The sequence below is a fragment of the Limulus polyphemus genome, unplaced genomic scaffold, assembly GCF_000517525.1.
Source record: "Limulus polyphemus unplaced genomic scaffold, Limulus_polyphemus-2.1.2 Scaffold34, whole genome shotgun sequence".
NCBI classification, from domain to species: domain Eukaryota; kingdom Metazoa; phylum Arthropoda; class Merostomata; order Xiphosura; family Limulidae; genus Limulus; species Limulus polyphemus.
Genome location: NW_013665644.1, coordinates 1,393,948 through 1,412,235, shown reverse-complemented (window position 1 = coordinate 1,412,235; position 18,288 = coordinate 1,393,948). Strand labels below are relative to the sequence as shown.

Here is an 18,288-nt window from a genome sequence, read left to right as displayed (position 1 = left end):
TTGTAGCATTTTCAAACTGCCCCCATGTGGGGCGTGCGCCCCACGTTTAGAATCACTGCTTTAATATAATTATTTACAATTTCCTTTTATTCAAATTCTAAATATCTTGAAAAAAAAATACTTGTTATAGAAGCATTGTTCTTGTTAATAATGGCTGGAGATGATGGTACCTGATGATGACAAAACCATGTCGAAACGTTGTACATTTGCTGTTATGTTAAACTTATATTAAAGTTTTTCTTCATTACCCATTCAAGCCGTCTCCAGCCATTATTAGTCTCAAAGTTGGTTCCTCGTCACTGAATTGTTCTTGTTGTTTGGCACTTGGTATAATAAAAGTTTTAAGCGGAGCCATGTAATCAGATGAAAACGTAAACTATTTATTAATGAATATTTAATAGTTTTCAATTTCTAGAGGTCTTAGGCTAAACTAATTGAGAGCAGCAGAAGATTTACCAAATAGTATGAAATATTAAGTTATTCCGTATTTTCACCAGTAAATTTCTAACGTGTGATGGTGACGTCATAATTTTTGATGGTTAGGCTTAGCTGTTGAGATTAGTTTCGCGTTTTCATCTTACGTGTGTAACTGTAAGAAACTGTTGTACATAAACAATTTTAGAAGAATCACAACTTATTTTTCTTTAATCAAAGTAAGATATAGATAAGTTATTGAGTTAATGTTTAAAAATAATTGTAAACATATTTGACGTGTCATAACTCCTTAATATAGCGTACTTCCTACTCATATTGTAGTTTTCAAGTCAGTCCTTCGAGTACGAGTATTACTCTTAGGGCTTAAGCTAAACTTGCTCCAACCTTCGTGACTATCTTTCACTTCATTCAGTTTCTGCGTCAACAATTTTCCAACCTCAGGTAAACAAAGTAATTTGTGCACGCTATAACTACTAATAATGGTTAATATCTATTAGAGTTTATTATGTCATTAAATAAGAAAAATGGAAACATTATAGTTAAAATCGTGTATGGTTATTATAACAAAAATAAAGTTATAAGCATGTTTCAGCTAGTTTAGTTACTTTCCAGATGGGTAAGTATTCCTGGAACTTGCGAAAGCGGAAAAGGATATTTAAGATGAAATTTGTTATATTTTATACAAACTGTTTCCTGAACACAAAATTTTGACTGTAATTTTACATTGAATAATATTTTAATTACAACATTTCCCAAGTAGTTAGTTGGAACTTCAAACTTCAAAATTGAATTGACAATTTCGAAAATACACATGTTGACTATAATTTATACAATTATAGCATATGATGAATGTCATATTTTTATCATCTGTATGAAATGGAAATTGATGTTTTTGAGCCATAAATAATACACCAGTATTTTTTTTTTTTTTTTGCTTTACTGTTAGCAGTAGGGATTTTACAAAAAAATTATGAGTTTGTGGAATCTTAGTCAGTAGTGAATATGTATAAAGCCCAATAGTGTGTTTAATATCTGATCCATGGATTTACCCAAAAGTACCTAAAAACATAAGCTAAAACTAAAAGGCTCTTATAAGTATGGCTGAAAATTTTAGCACATTTTAAAAAGATATTTAAGCAAGCTTATGCTTCTTATTACTTTATTTAAAGAAAAGTTAATACCTGTTACCTCAGTAATATTTATTCTTGTAGAACTATGTGATAACACACATGAAATGTTTGTTTGTATTGAAGTCTCTGTCCCTTTAAATTAGTTATTTAGTTAATTTAATGGTGGCTTTGCCTTATGTTTTTTTTTTGCACATATTAGGCTTAAATCATTTCCAGTGTGGTTGGATACTTCATGTTTGTTCCCCCCCCCCTTCTAACAGATGCAAAGAAAAAAAAATTGTCAGATATATTTATATAGAGCTTTTTGTGTTTTGGCTTTATCTATGTTTGAGAAGCAGTTATAGCATTTTTAATGTTGAGTGAATTGTATTTTAGCCCATCTTAAACAATAATTAAATCTTTCACTAGTAAAGCTTTAAAGTACTTAACAGGGCATGTTTTTTCTTAGTTCTTTGAGGTTTTGATGAAACAAACTGCAAGTTGAACCTTAAGAGAGTGGACGTCACAATATGTGTTTCATTGAGCTTTATTGTTTCTAAAACTTTTATAAAAGTTCATCAAAAATCTAAAACATATTAGATTTTCATTAAATCCAGGACACAAGTCATGCTCACTATTGTAAAATAGTGCTCCAGATAATGTTTTTTTCTGTAAGAAGTAATCATTCCCAGAATTCTGTAAGTGGGAGTGATTTTAAATTTTTTACAAAGTTCAGCAGTAACATTTTGTGATATAAAGTAACTTAACTAATTATGAACTGTTTTATTATTTCAAAAGGTGAAATTTAGCAAATTAAATCACCAGATGTAGTCTTAATAAACACAAATAATGACATTACAACTTTTTCTTTTATTTCTTTACACAAACTTTATAGGCCTATTAAAGCACAAAGGTGCATATTTTTATTTAGTGCATGTTTTTCTTTCACTTGTTAAGTAAATAAACAAAGTACTTTAAGAAAATCAGAAGTTAAGGGTTTGTACACACAATATATATAGTCCTATACAGCATAAGGTGCATGTTTCCATACAGTGCATTTTTCTTTTTATTGGTAACCAGAGCACTTAGAAAATCGTAAGTTAAATACTACCAAGAAAAATGATACATTCAACTCAAAAATTGAATTAAAAAAATAAAAGCTAAATTAAAACTCAAGTGTGTTGACAGCCACCAGACTGTTTTAGTAACAACAATGATGTTTCTGTCTTAAAATACTCTGGTGTGCAGTGCTATTGTTTTTATTTCATTTCTGATGTTATAGGGCTAAACCAATGTATTGCACCTTCAGAGACTGAAATTCTCTTTACTTTGTCACTGTAGTTCAGTATCTCAGTTTCAGAATTTCTAAATTTGACCACTTTGTCATTAGTTTCACTTACAATCACTTATTTCTAAACTTTGACATGTAATGGCCATCAACTTCCTTTAATGCATCTAACCCTGACACAAATGCTTCCACTATTGGCATAATCTCTCCAAAGCCCAAGGGTTTCTTTTGGAAGTATTTGCACAGCATAGCTACTCTGTCATGCACATCTAGCATAAAGGAAGTGATCAATGCAGTCTTATAGTCATGAAATTAAACTTCTAGGGACTGTGCCACTAGGTTTCCATCAGATGATAACTGAGACAGGGTAAGTAGAATCAAGGAGTAGTGTCTATTAACAGCATTTCTAATGCTGAGACATCACACTGTGATCGGTTCTTTCAACTTTAACTTCACTCAGCAGATTCTGAACTTCCTGTAACTTTGTGTACCTAACAGAAGAGTGGGAGAAATGATAATAGCAGTCTTGCTAAAAAATAGGAGGAAGAAACACAAACCTGAACCTCCTTTGGCAAATGAATTTTTGAGTTTAGCTTTTGTGCAGTGAAATCTAGTCTGTAGGTTATTCTGCAATGCCGAAATCCCTTCAACATTCTCTTTCGATTCAATTAAAAGCCAACTGAATTTGGCTTTCTAGTAATCAGTTGTTCTTTTTGTGAGTGACACCCCAGTGTTTTTTTCAAAATTTAGTAGAAGCATGTCAGTAATATGTTTGCAGATTTTTTCAGCAGAATCTACATTACTGTCTTGGGGCTTTAAATAGTTCAAAATGCTGTGTGGTTGTCCAGCAGCCATGACACAGTCCACATTATTCCATGTTCTACTGCAGTTACATCAAAGTGATTTTTTTAAAAGAAAAGAGGGAGGGCCTAGATTTGTTATTTTCACATAAACTGGACAGTAATTTATTATGAAATAAATGGATCATTCACGAGTGCACTAATAGAAACTTCTGGCAGTTAGAGAGTGCTTATTTGTGCAGCTCTACTGTGTGAACTGTGCAGAACTGCAGAAAGCTACAAGAATGCACCCATTAATTACTGTACTATCATTCAAGTAGCAGGAGCTCTATTTTTTTAAGGCTGTAAATGGTTAATTTTTGATTGGGAATTATATTGGTACACCCCTTATCTGGAGCACTGTGTAAAAGTAAGTCATATTTGAAACTAACTGGATTTCATTTATTTATTTATTACAGAAAACAATCCTGTGTTTTAAAAACATATTTTTTTTTCATTTTTATACAGATGGGTGTTATTTTGAGATCTGATATTTTGTTGTAGCTGATTCTAAAACAATGTGGTTATATTTTGAAAAATGCATTATTTTATTGACATAAAAATTTGCTCTGGATGAAACCCAATTACATAGCTTTTAGTATATAAGATTTAAGCTGTATAGTAGCTGCTGTGTTGTTGTTTACATCCAGAAAGGGCATATATACATAACTTCATGTAGGTCATTATAGCAATCTCATATGAATAAATAAATATACACATAAATTTCAATTAAACTTTCAATACAATTATATCTTACAAGTTTCTACACTAATATAAGACTAATTCATCACTATTGGAAAACAAAAGTATGTTTGGGTGAAAATACTTAAACTTACAAGACTTGTCTGATTTCATGTATTAGTGGGTTCACCAGGTTTTTCTAATTAATATAAAATTTCATGACAACAAATGACCTGTTGGCCTGTACAATGGAATTATAACCTACTTAGACTTGGATACAGTATTTCTGTAGATCCAACTTAAAATCGTCTTTGTGAGGAGAGGAAATCTAGTGTATACTTCAAGTAAAAGAGACACAGCTTTTGAGTAGATTATTATATTTATTTTTTAAACTTTATTACAATATTTTGACCACACGCCTGGTCATCATGAGTGGTCGAAATCTTTTAATAAAATTTGAAAAAATAAAGAATCCACTCAAAAATTGTATCTTTGGACTTTTATTTAACCTGAAATCCTATTTGACCGACCAATAGCAACAACATGCTGCCTGAATGGCTTTAGAGACTGATCAAGATCCTTTTCTTCAGTAATACTGTTATTCCCATCAAAATTATAATTTAAATTGTGGTAACCAGCATGCATTACCTTGCATTTATTATAATTAAATGCCACATATTCTTCATCTGGATCACTAATGTGAATCAAAAAGAGCAAACCTTCCGAGCCTTGAGGTATCTCACTTATGAAAAATGAGCAATTTTATTCCCCACACTGATAGATATTATTTTTTTAACATACATTTGATGTGGTATCTTGTCAAATGCTTTTTGAAAATCTAGAAACACAAAATTCACCACATTACCCTCATCTACATAGAAGTATTTCCTAAAACTGAAATAATTGAGCTGTGTAAAAGTGATTAATAAATGCAGCCAGATTGTGGACTATTTATACAAATGGTCACAATATGGTGGACAGAAAATGTGACATTACCAATTACAGCACTCTAGCACTTTATGCTGACCTTATTGTGATGCCTTTCTTTGTAATTGATTGAGAACATTAAGTATGCATGTGTGAATGTGGTTGTTATATTGGAGTTCAGATATCATGTAAGGCTTATTTAACTTGAAATTCATGGTTAATAGTATTTTATGTAAACATTAATCATTTTTATTGATATGACTTTAGGGCTGAAACACAAAAATGTTTGAGGAGCACTTCACACACTCATTTGTAGGGGAGGAAACTTTTCACTTTATTCCCTATTTAAAAATAAAAACACTTGTATGCCTTTGTAATTTGAGATTTCATCTTACAAAACCATTTTTATAGTTTTTACTATGATGTACTTTAAAATTTTGATTTAGATTACCAAGTCTTGTCCATTTTATTGGATATCTCTAGCCTAACAACAGCATTATATCCAAAACTAAAACTGTCAAAAGTACCAACCATTTTGGTGCATAGGCTTCCATGCCCAATTAAAATTTAGATGACTAATAGAGCTGGGCAGTTTCATTGATTATGATAGATATAATCAATTACCTTTGAGTAGTGATTATATCTCTTCATTTCCTATAAACTAATCAATTAGTGTAAATTATGGTTATATCGATTGTCACAAAAATAATCAACTAAGTTAAATTAGTGGTATTTGCTAATCAATTAATCAATGGGTATAATGTTCTTCAAACCATGTTCTCTACAAGAGAAAAAAAACAGTTGGATGTAGGTGTTGCTAGTTAGATGCCTTCCCTTTAGTTGGAAGCTCAAAATTAGTGACAGTGGCAGACAGCTGTAATAGCTTTTCCATAACAAAGACAGGGTAAGCAATTTTGGTTGCAATACTTTGACTGTGTGGATAGTTGGATTAATCAAAAAATAGTAATAATTTGAAACCATACTTTTTATTAGTTGATTATTTTCATGGCGATCAACTTAATTGTAATTTTCGATTAATTGGTTGTTTGAATAATCAAAAACAGAAAGAATAAGGAACACTAATTTCGATTATTTGGTCATTTTTGTGACATTCGATACAATCAGAATTTCAGTTGATTATAGAAATAATTTTTCAAACTACGATTAATCAATTAATGTATGTGACATTAGTCGATGTAATTGCTGCTCATAGGTAATTGATTATGTTGATTAATCAGTTATGTCGCTTAGCTATACAGTAGTGGAGTATCTAAGGAGTCAGTACTTGGGTGTTTTCTTACTCACAGTAATGTTAGTATAGGATAACTAGTAAATTAACATTTAATTATGACATTGAACTCGTGGGTATTTCTAGCTGTATTGAGGTTGTTATTGTTAGAGTATTACAATCATCAACAGAATGGTTTGGATCAATTGGTAAGTTGGACAAATATTTGGCAAATGACCTTTAGTTATAGTAAGTGCAAGGTAATTCATTTTGGTTAACTTAATTTGAATCCCACATGTAATATAGATAAGATTCCACTCAATAGCATCACTGAAGAAAAGGATCGTGGCATAGTGATGAATGAGTCACTTAAGCCATTAAAGCAGTCCTCCATTGCTAATAGTAAAGCTAACAGAATTTCAGGGTATATTTATATCCATATTCATTACAAGTCAGAACAGGTGATTATATCTATACAAACCACAAGTTAGGTATATTTGGTATACTGTATTTTTTTTGTCTTATATAAGAAAGAATATTGACTTTCTTGAAAAAATTCAGAAGAGGGTATGATTATGATTTAGGGGATGGAAGGGTTAACTTACAGGGATAAGTTAAACTATTAACTTAGGCTCTTTTACAAAAAGGTTTAAGAGATTACCTTTTTGAAGTTTACAAAATTATCTTGATCAATAGGATAAAGGCTTCTGATTTCTATGTGCTATAATCAAAAGTAGTAGGATGATAGAACATAAAATGTAAAAAAGAAAGGCTAAACTCCGGTTAAGATAGTTTTATCTAACAGAGTGAGTTGCTATCAGCAGCAGTATAGGCCAATACTTTACAGGAGTTTAAGTGTGAGAAATCAATGATTTTCTGAAAAATAATGGGTGGGTTTGACTTTCTATTTTTTACAAGTTTGGATGTGTAGGGAAGAGCTTTGAAGAATAAGATGATCCTTTAGAATCTGTATGTTATGCTAAGTAAGGTTAAGGATTTTCAGTAGATGTGCTAATTGTACTTTACTATGTGAAAAGTATAATATGTCTCCTTTGAGTTGCCTGGAGAGGAACAACAGCTTTTTTTTACTAGCTCAGAGTAGATTTAATGCTGGCCTGATTTATGAAATTCCTGGCATCTAATTATTTGAATAATAACCCTAAACAAGGGAGATTATGAAACATAGGATGTGATGTCAAATTTTGAATAACCTTTTCCATATTTTAGTAGTGCTGGTAGTATACGACAAAATTAAGGCTAGACAGTTACGTAGTCTCTAGTTAGTAGTTCAAAAAAAAAAGAAGCTCCAAACAGTTGATAGGGGGTATTACCAGACAGTTACCTTTCCTTTAGTCAACAGCTCAAAATTAGTGACAATAGCAGATAGTCTTAGTACCTTTGCCATAAAAGAGACAGGGAAACAAGTTTAATGAGAATCAAATCTGAGATCATCCAGTCATGAAATTGGATAGACCACACATAGCCCATTATGTAGCTTTTTGCTTAACAAACAAACATAATAGCAATACTTCAATTACTTGAGTAGGAATAATTAAAAATAGTAATGATTGGAAACTCAAATTTTGATTATTTGACCACAAGCTGTTAAATACATGTGTTTGGCAAATTCATAACATTTAGTCACACATGTTCTTAGGGAAAAGTAAGAATGATACCTCCCCTTGCCCCTAACTGGATTGAGCTGCTGTCCTGGCTCCTAGGATATATTGCTTGTTTCTAAATGTCTGAGATTTTGGCACCCCTGCTTATTATCACAGATATTCAAATTCCCATTTATAACTTTAACATTTAGTTTCTCAAACAGATATCCCATAACTAATTCAACTTATCTCAAGTTTCTGTAAACTTCAGAGAAATTGAGGCTAGATCTTTAAGGCTCTTTATCATTATTATTGTTTATATGAGGTATCTGTCAAATAAGGTTGTTTTGGGATCATACAGAAAATGAACCTTTTGAATATTTGAACCTGCACATATAGAATGTCTGTACAACAACTTTTCTCTTTAGTTGTGTTCAGGATTTAGTATATTTTTTGTCAACTTGGTTTTTCATCAGTAACAATTAACAGTTTTTGGCAATTTTTATTGAAATTTCTAGTCATTGTAAAACAGTAACAGTAAACTTTTGAAACCTTATAAATATTTTTTAGGTGAAAGGTACTAAGGTACATTTTTCCATATTTACATTTTCTTGTTATTTGTATTCATTTGAAGCAAATTCAACATGGCTGTAAAATCCCAAGATTTATTATTGAATTCCTCCTTTTTTTTCTAATCATCAGAATATGTCTTAGATTTGTACTTCCACTCACATATGATGGTTATCCTATACATGTAAAGTGATTGTAAATTTTTATTTGAAGGTAGAAATTAAAAAAACATAACCCAAAAGAAGCTTGTAACTGTATTACTATGGTGGTTAAAAAAGCACTACTAAACAGTGAATATTACTTGAAAATGGCAATAAAATGTAGCTTATATTTTGCTATACTCTGAATTATATAATGTTATGTGTTTTCCAAGTCAGTTAAAAATGTGATGCAAGCCTAATGCTTTCCTGTGTGTTATCTCCAAATGTTATGGTTCTATCCTAGGCATATTATTCTCAAGTAAATATGTAGTTATAGAATTTTCTTTTTGTATTTGAAGGACGTATCTTTTACAGGAAGTTAGGTTTGTTGAACACTTATAGTAAGCACTCACTGATGTACACCGACACACATCACTCATATACATATAAGGTATTGAATGGTCTCTCAAAGTAATTTCATTAACATTGTAAACTTGGTCATAACTATTCAAATAAAAGTGTTTCAAGATTTTATGGGTTAAATTGACTGTTGAATTTATTTAGCCACACAAAAGCATCATAAGTTTATGCTAATTTTTACTAATATCCATATTTTGAACCAAATTAAAAAATCTGTGATTTTAAAAAAAAATATATTTACCAGCATGAGCTCTGAATTGTTATACACCACAACTTTCAATTTTGGTTTTACCCTAAATGTAGAGTTGTCTTAATGAGGCAGTTGATCTAGTGCAGAATATGATTGACATTGGGTAACTTGCTTCTTATTTTATTTATAGAGATATTGTGAACTTAGATAAATAAATATTTAGAAGAAAACATTACGTGTAGATTTGATACAGTAAAACCAAGCACTTACAAATTGATTTTCAGTGATATCTTAGCATTATTATTATACCATACAATCTTGCTTGTTTTAGTTTTATAATATATAGTGATAACAAAGAAAAGTGTTTAGATACAACATGATTTTATAGGAAACTACATTTTATGGTAATTGTATGGGCCTTTGTTCATCCATCTGATAAACTACAAGCTCATTCATATGTATGTATGCTTTATTCAAGAAGCTTATTAAGTGGCATTGACATTTTAGTAAAGACTTTTGCAAATGATTACTCTTTTAGTCCCAAAGTTTCAGGGAATCAAGACAAATATATAAAAATAAACAATTCACTCAAAAGCTGTATATTTAGACTTTTATTTAAAGTATTATGTTGGGAACTAGATTAAGTAAGTAAAGTCTAAATATTGTCAATTTTATTTAAGTCATTTACAAGTCATAATTAAGGTAAGGATTAGTAACACAATGTTATTTATTTTTTATTAGTTAACACCAATTATTTATTTATATATAATTTTCACTTGAATTGACTTTACTATTATTCAGAAGAACAAGCGAACCAGCAAGCTAATCTTCTTTTTCTTTAAGTGAGCGGTCCCCTGGTGGGACAGCGGTAAGTCTTCAGATTTACAATGCTAAAATCAGGGGTTTGATTCCTCTCGGTGGACACTGCAGATAGCCTGATGTGGCTTTGCTTTAGGAAAACACACACACACACATGCACACTAAGTGATCATTAGTGGGAAGAAAACTACATTAAGAATTCTAAGAACTTATGAGTGAAAACAAAGATAAACATGCAATAATTTGTCAACTACACGATATCTCTTGCCCCCTCAGTGGCACAGTGGTATGTCTGTGGATTTATGACAGTAGAAACCAGGTTTTGATACCTGTTGTAGGCAGAGCACAGATAGCCCATTGTATAGCTTTGTGCTTAATGACAAACAAAACACATCTCCCAAATCCAGTGCCAGTGAGGCCTTGAACCCAAGACCAGGGTTCATCAGGCTGGCTTGAAAACAAAGACAAATGTGTAATAATATGTCAACTACACCATATCTCTTGCCCCCCAGTGACACAGCAGTATGTCTGTGGACATACAACACTAGAAACCAGGTTTTGATACCTGTTGTATGTAGAGCACGGGTTGCTCATTGTTTGGCTTTGTGCTTAACTACAAACAAACAAACAAAACACATCTCCCAAATCCAGTGCCAATGAGGCCTTTCACCCAATACCAGGGTTCATCAGGCTGGCTAGGATATGACAGACTTAGTAGTGGTATAGGTGCTATTTATATCATCAGTTGCATGAGACATAGCTTTAGCAAATATAAGCTCTCTTTGATTTCCATGTTTTCAGAGCTTAAACTTGATATGTTAATTGATAATGAATATATTATTAGCATAAGAAAATTCCTGTATAACATGTTATAAAAATTTCTTTTTCTTTTTGTAAACTACAGCAATGAATATGACCAACAGTTTGGACAGATCCAATTCAACAGAAACAGAACTCTTAGCAAGTACCATTACAATTGAGGATCATGGTATTCCAGTAGCTATTGTGAGGAATGAAACTAATGGTAGCTTGCAAGAGATTCCTCCAATTTTCCTGCAAACCACGGCAGCACAAGCAATTTCAGGAGCTTTTGTGTGGGCAGCTTTGATTGTCACATGCCACCAGGTAAGTGGAATTGAAATTTCTAATATAATAAATTATTTTAGATAAACCTTAAATTACTTTAAATTGCTTATAAAAGTTCTGTAGGATTTTGATGGTTATTCAAAGTTGGCTTCTTCTGACAAATGAGAAGTCTCCTTTGTTCTTAGCATTGTCTCATCTGTATTTGCATTGATTTTGAACATGCTTTGAGACACCACTATATTACAATCTGATAGTACATGTAGAACAATACTTGAAATGTCTTTAGACCTTGGATTAATAAGTTATGTTTCTCTTGTCTTCCTTTTTTTTTGGTAACAGACATAACCTCCCTCGCATGTTGGGCAACAGAATTCATAAATCACACAGAATTATTGAGGAAGACAAATGTTATTGCTAATTTAGAAAAAAAATCTGAGTAGAAATTGTAAATATACACACATTTTATCTCAATTTTAGGATAAGTTCTTCAAATAATAGCATTCAATTGGTTTTTATTTGACTGGAGTGAGCACCAGTATACAGTAGTTATGAACACTGGCAATTTTGGGGAAAATCTAAATTGAAATGAGAAGAAGTAGAAAGCTGTTTTACCATTTTCTCAGTTTTAGACTTGACAAAATATTTTGGGAAACATTTCATTTTCAAAACTGGTACTAAGTTATTTAGTTCTTGTTGGAAAAGCTCACAGATGTTGGTAACATTGTAAGCATGGTAAGACATTTGATTAGCTTTTCTTTATAATGATGTGATATAAAGCTATCAAAGTGTGAATAAAGTCCAGTGTATGTTGGTTTATGACATACTCCAGTTTTAAATGTTTCAAATTTGTTGTACACAAGGGTGTCTATAAGAAATAAAATAGACCCTGTTTGGCATTTCCATGTAAAGTTTATTTTATCTTGTTGACCATTTATATAATTGACAAACTTCAACAACTGTTAATTTTTAAAAACCACTGCACAAAAGCTATAAACAAGTGGTTTAAACTGAGAAGAACAGTCATATAGACATCTTAGTTCATATTAGTGTATAAGCATGTTAGCCATGACAGGAAGTAAGCATGAACCCATACAAACTCCATCTATTTGTTCATAGAACTCTCTATTAAACTGAAAAAAAAAGATTCTTTAGTTCAATTGACCTTTATAATGTTTGCCTATTTAACCCACTTATTAATTGATTTAGGTGAAATACTAATTTCAAGCATAAATCAACAGTCTGATTTTAGAGGTATAATTGTGAATGAAGACTTAATATCTAGGCTAGTTGTAAATACTTCATTATCAGACCTTTTGGTTTTTGGATTTTCAAAGAAATGGTTAATATCTCCGAGGGTGTAATTACAAGTGAACTGCATTAAGAATGAGTTTAAGAATTTGACTAAATTATGGTTGAAACAATCTATATATTAGGCACTATAGGTTGAATAGGATGATTGGGTTTATTAATCTATGGTAAACCTTAAGGAATAAACACATGAAGTCCAATTGGTCTAAATTGTTCTAGATGCTATTATTAATGGTGTTTTGTTTTTCAAATCTAACAACAACAAATTTATTTATTTTCTTTTGTGATTGTAATATCTTTGATCAATCTAGAGAACTTAAGTTAGTGCTACTTATGATCTGTTTAAACTTTTCAATATATTTTCTCCTATCTAAAATTACAACACTGTTATCTTTATCTGATATAGTGATGAAACCGAGTTTATTAGATTTTAAATTATTCAAAGGTTATTTCTCCTGCTTTCTGATGATAAAAGGTTTTCTTCCAAAATTATATGAATGCAGACCTGTGAGGACAATGCTGCTTAAATGGTATTTACAGTAGTTAAAGCTTCACCACTAGCAGGATAAGCATCACGCTTCTTAATTTGTCTTAACATTAGTTCAAAGGAAGTGAGAAAATCATGAAATAGATCTTATTTGGGGCTAAAGCAAATTTTAAACCCCTTAATACTTTTTTTTTCAAACTGTTAATGTATAACTAGAAAGATTAGTAATAACATTGTCAGGTGTATCCAAAATGTTTCTCTCTGTTACATTTTTAATGGCTGTATTTTTCTTAGGTGGTTAAGTATGCATTTCTTCAGGTCTTTATTATGGTTGCACTCAATAAAGCAGATCAAATATGCAAAATCATGTATACTTTATTTAGATATTTTTCTGAGTTATATTTATTTGAAATTTCAGTTTTAAGAAATTTTCATTGGGTTTTGGGATAGTGCTTATTGTTTTTAAGTGTAACAGTGTCAGTCTTATGCATGCACATAGTTTCTTTTCAAGGTAAGAATACACTATCATATTGCTTTGTTACTATATCTGTTGATTGGAAAAAATATGCATCATCAATAGTGCTGAAATGTTGCATTAAAATGTATATCAACAGTTTAAAATAGCCTGGTGAACTCATTATGAAAATATGGTCCTGAGGCTGATTTTTAGTTTTTTGCATGATGATTAAATATTGTAACTTATGAAAGTTGAAAAATTTTAAATGTTTTAATTGATTTATTGTTTAAAATTGTTAGACACATGAAATACATATATTCGTGTATATACAAGTTAAGTTAGTGACTGTTGCTGGCAATGTTTTGTCAATTCCATTAATGTGCCTCCTGATTTGATTTTTGCTAACAGTTGTTTTTCAAAACTTTATAATTCATAATAAAATGCTTTTAACTGAAATTTTCCCCCTCTATGATATTTTCTATGTTACTATTAGAAACTTTAAGCCTTAGAACTAAATAATGCAATGATAACTTTTTCTGTACAATAAATCCATGTTTTTAAGTAAAGCTATTAAGCATGATTCTTTACTGTGCTTTTGTTGTTTTTTTTCACCCTTATGTCACTATACATCAACCAAACTTTGATACTTTGGTAACTAATGTAGATAAGTGTACTGCTGTGTTACAAAAACTGTATATTCACATTTTCTCACTTTTCCATAAACATTAAATATGGGAATGTTAGTTTTTGCATATTTTGTATATAATCATATGCACACAAAATGAATAGAGATTAAACACTGATAAATCAGTATGCTTATTTAGTTGATAGAAAAACTGCACCATAACGGAATGACAAAATGTAGATTGAGTACACGTGTAATCGGTGCATAGAACACCTTTTGTAGTATAAATAGTGTATTACTTCACATAGAAAAAATATAACATATTAACAAGTAATAAATAATTTTGTATTTAATATTATTACAAAAATTGAGCTTTCTGTAACAGTATTGCAATGTGATTTTTTTGTATGCATAAAAAATGTTTTACATAATTTTTTTATTGTTTCTTACAATGAATATTCATTTTCAGTCTTATTATTTTTTAGGTCATTGTTGAGTTTGTTTTATAGTATTTATTTTTGTATCTCTGTGGCTGTCTGTAATATCTTTGCTTAGCTGTAGCCATATGAACTATTTTAGTTCATTCTTGTGGCAGCACAAAAGTACAGAGAAGCTTGTCTAAATTGTTAAATATGTGAATTATGATGTTACGATAATTGCTGTGTTAAGAAATCATTGTTTGACTGAGAAAATGTTAATGTCTTTGTTGATTTGATGCATCATACAATCATTTATGAATGGTTTATAAACTGTGTTAAAGTAAGAAAGAAATACAGTATACTGTAACACAGTGGCAGCATCAGAAAGTAACAGAAAAATGTCATTTTTATACCTGTTACACTTTGTATTTTTAAAACATCATGACTTTGATAATTATTAATTTCAAAATTCACCTCCAACTTATTTCAAAGTAGAAGTTTAAAACATTTGCTATCACATTGTCATCAGTGTTTATTAAAATCCCTGTCTCAGTACCATTTTTCCAGAGATCAGTTACTGCACGTCTTTTTATTTTATAAAATATATAAGCCTGATTATAAATATTGTCTTTTTTCCACTTGATTGTCACATCTTGATATTTGGTAACAATATAACCACAAATTAATTTTTGAGAAATATCTTAGTATAGAGAATTATTAATATGATGTTATAAAGATTCCTATCATTTCATTTGGTTAGAAATTTTTTTTTTTTCATGTAAGAAACAGTTGTATATAATATATTTTATAAATTTCCAGTTTGTTTAATATGTCATAATTTTATTATGTTGTTCATGTTTTGGGAACTTAACATATGTATTTCAGCTCTTCATTTGTAATAGCTGTATCTGCAGTAAATATCAAAAATACAGTGAGTATTTTCTGTTCTAGTCTTTGTATAGGCCAATCTTCAAGAACTTGCATGTACTTCTGCTTACTGTAAAAGGTAACAGTTTGAAAGAAAATATTAAATGTTTTAAATAGAAGAGTTTTATTTTGTTCCTATCTTGAAATAGTCTACATTTTCTTTGTTAATTATTTACAGATTTATCAGCATCTCAGGTATTATACTTGCCCAACTGAACAACGGTGGATTGTGAGGATCTTGTTTATAGTACCTATTTATGCCTTTGATTCCTGGTTAAGTTTGCTCTTCTTTCACGACAGCTTTTACATTTACTTTGACAGTGTTCGGGACTGGTATGAAGGTAGATATTATATACAGGGAACCTGTACTTTCTAGCTTTGCCTTATTAAATCATAAACAAAACATTTAGAAACATTATGATATGGACTATTAATATATATATATATAATAGTGTTAAAAATAGCATACAAGTTTTATTTCAGAAAGTATAAATTCATGTTATTCTTGAATTGTAGTTTCACATTGAATGCCATCCAATAAAAGTAGAGCTTGTAAGGTAAGAAGCTAATAATAAAGTGTTTATATGGCTATATTTAGTGAATTTTATTTTATCTATCTTTAGCTTTTGTGATTTACAATTTCTTGAGTTTGTGCTATGAATATCTTGGAGGGGAAAGTAACATCATGACAGAAATTAGAGGAAAGCCCATAAGGTAAGTGTGATGGAATTATTTATATATTTGTTTTTTGCAGTTGGTATTTTTTAATAAAAATATGTTTTATGTATATCAAAAGAGAGAATAATAGTTTCTTCTTTTTAAACTACTGTTTTAAAAAATCTAACTATTCTACATATCCTGGTTAAAATTCTGTGTGAATTTCTCATTTGATAGATAAATTTACTGCCACGTGTTATTCAGTTATACTGATCAAAATGATTAGGTTTTGATATTGTAGATAATTTTGATACAGCTTTTTACATGTTAGTTCACTGAGTTAACTTGATCAAGAGTAGTGTGTTTGATGAAAAAGTGTAATTACAGTGAATCAAATAGTTTAATACATTTTAAAAAGCTTTGTTAAAACAATCTCAGCTTGTATTTAAGTTATTTTTCTGTTGTTTTTATATCTATGTGTATGTGTATGAATTTCAAGTATACAGTTACTATGACAAAGAATAACTGGTGCAGAAAAAAGTTTTTAAATATGCTTTTTGTAAGTGTAATGTTTAAGTCTACATGTATTGGATCTGAGTATAAGGTGCCCACGAAAAATTAGTTTTGGATTTTGTCAGTTGTGTGTTTATTACTGGTGGTTATGGTGTGAATGGTCATTGTCTTATTAACAAAGTGATAATATTATTATTTGGCTTTGAGCAAAAAACATGCAGCACACACTTGGCAAATTAATAAATGCTTTTTAATGCTTTGTGATCAACAATTAACACTAAACTTCCTGCAAAAAATTATTTTACAAAATAAAACAAATTTCAGTATTTATATGAATCCAACGTTTTGTAAATATTATATTATGATGGGTGCAATATCGTAGCTTAAAATATTAAGTCAACTATATTTAATATATTAACCATCATTTGTAGTAATGGTTTATCACCTGATAAGTAAGCTACAAAAATATCAAATCAGATTGATATATATACAGATTATTGGAATTTCTTAGGATGAATTAAAAATTCATAAAAGATGAGTGTACATTCAAATCATGTGCAATATATATTTTTATCATTCCAAACACCAGTTAATAAGGATCTTTGATTTATGAGCAAGTATGCCTTACACTCAGTTATTTGCACAGATTTTATTTAGGAAGCTTATGTTTTGAATATTTTTACTTTACACGTTATTTTGATCTATGAAACTGTTAAGTTATCACAATGTTATTAATAACAATAAATAAAGTTTGAAGGAAGATGATTAACCAGCTGTAATTGGCACTATAGGAGGATAGTTACTCGTTACAACTTGTATTTATTTGAAATACCAGGAATGCAATCAGTGTTGTTTGTACACAGATCACCAATTTGAGGAAATTTCATGTATTAACAAGACTTAGAATAGTTATTCAAGCTTATTCTATTTAAAATACTATAATCATTCTTATTATTATTAATTACTTTTACTATTCAAAGTAAGAAACACTTCATCAAACTTAAAAATATGACTTACACAGGAGCTTAGGCTTATTCTTGCAGACTGGGTTGTAGGGTAAATTTCCAGATTGAATTCTCTGTAGATTCTCAGGGTGGACTGTTAGTGGATTGTGTAACAGTGATAATACTTCCCAATGTTAATACAAGTTTGTTGCTATGTAATGTAGTTGTCTAGTATGCAATGCATGGGTGCTACTCATAAAAACAGAAACTGTTAATGGTTATTAGCTCTACACAAAGAACCCTTTATTACATGAGGAGTACATCAGCTTGAGGTCACTGACATTCTTGATCCAAAGACATACTTAACCCTTTCGACATGAGTCAGAGGCTATGTCATGTTTGTTGACTTGCATTCAAAATTTGAATGACTATTTTATGAATTTATGTTGATAAATTTGTTATCAAATTGTAGATTATAATTCACATTTTAGTATTATACATTAGTTAATTTCTTAATTTAAAAGTTAGTATTAAAAAAACATACCTAAGTATCAATTTTTGTGTGTCGTATGTTGAATGCAGCACTTGTTCAAATTAGATGTTTGTGATGTCCAAATA

General features: G+C 30.2%; 1 protein-coding gene across 1 annotated transcript in view; it reads left to right on the top strand.

Annotated features, from left to right (window-relative positions):
- Nucleotides 1-322: 322 nt before the first annotated feature.
- Nucleotides 323-18,288, top strand: part of LOC106460663 (transmembrane protein 184B-like) — a 35,298-nt gene continuing 17,332 nt past the window's right edge. The window contains exons 1-4 of the mRNA XM_013920393.2: nucleotides 323-876; nucleotides 11,152-11,372; nucleotides 15,735-15,897; nucleotides 16,180-16,270. Coding sequence (XP_013775847.1) covers nucleotides 11,154-11,372; nucleotides 15,735-15,897; nucleotides 16,180-16,270 — 473 coding nt within the window. The 5' untranslated portion in view covers nucleotides 323-876; nucleotides 11,152-11,153. The remainder of the gene's footprint in view (nucleotides 877-11,151; nucleotides 11,373-15,734; nucleotides 15,898-16,179; nucleotides 16,271-18,288) is intronic.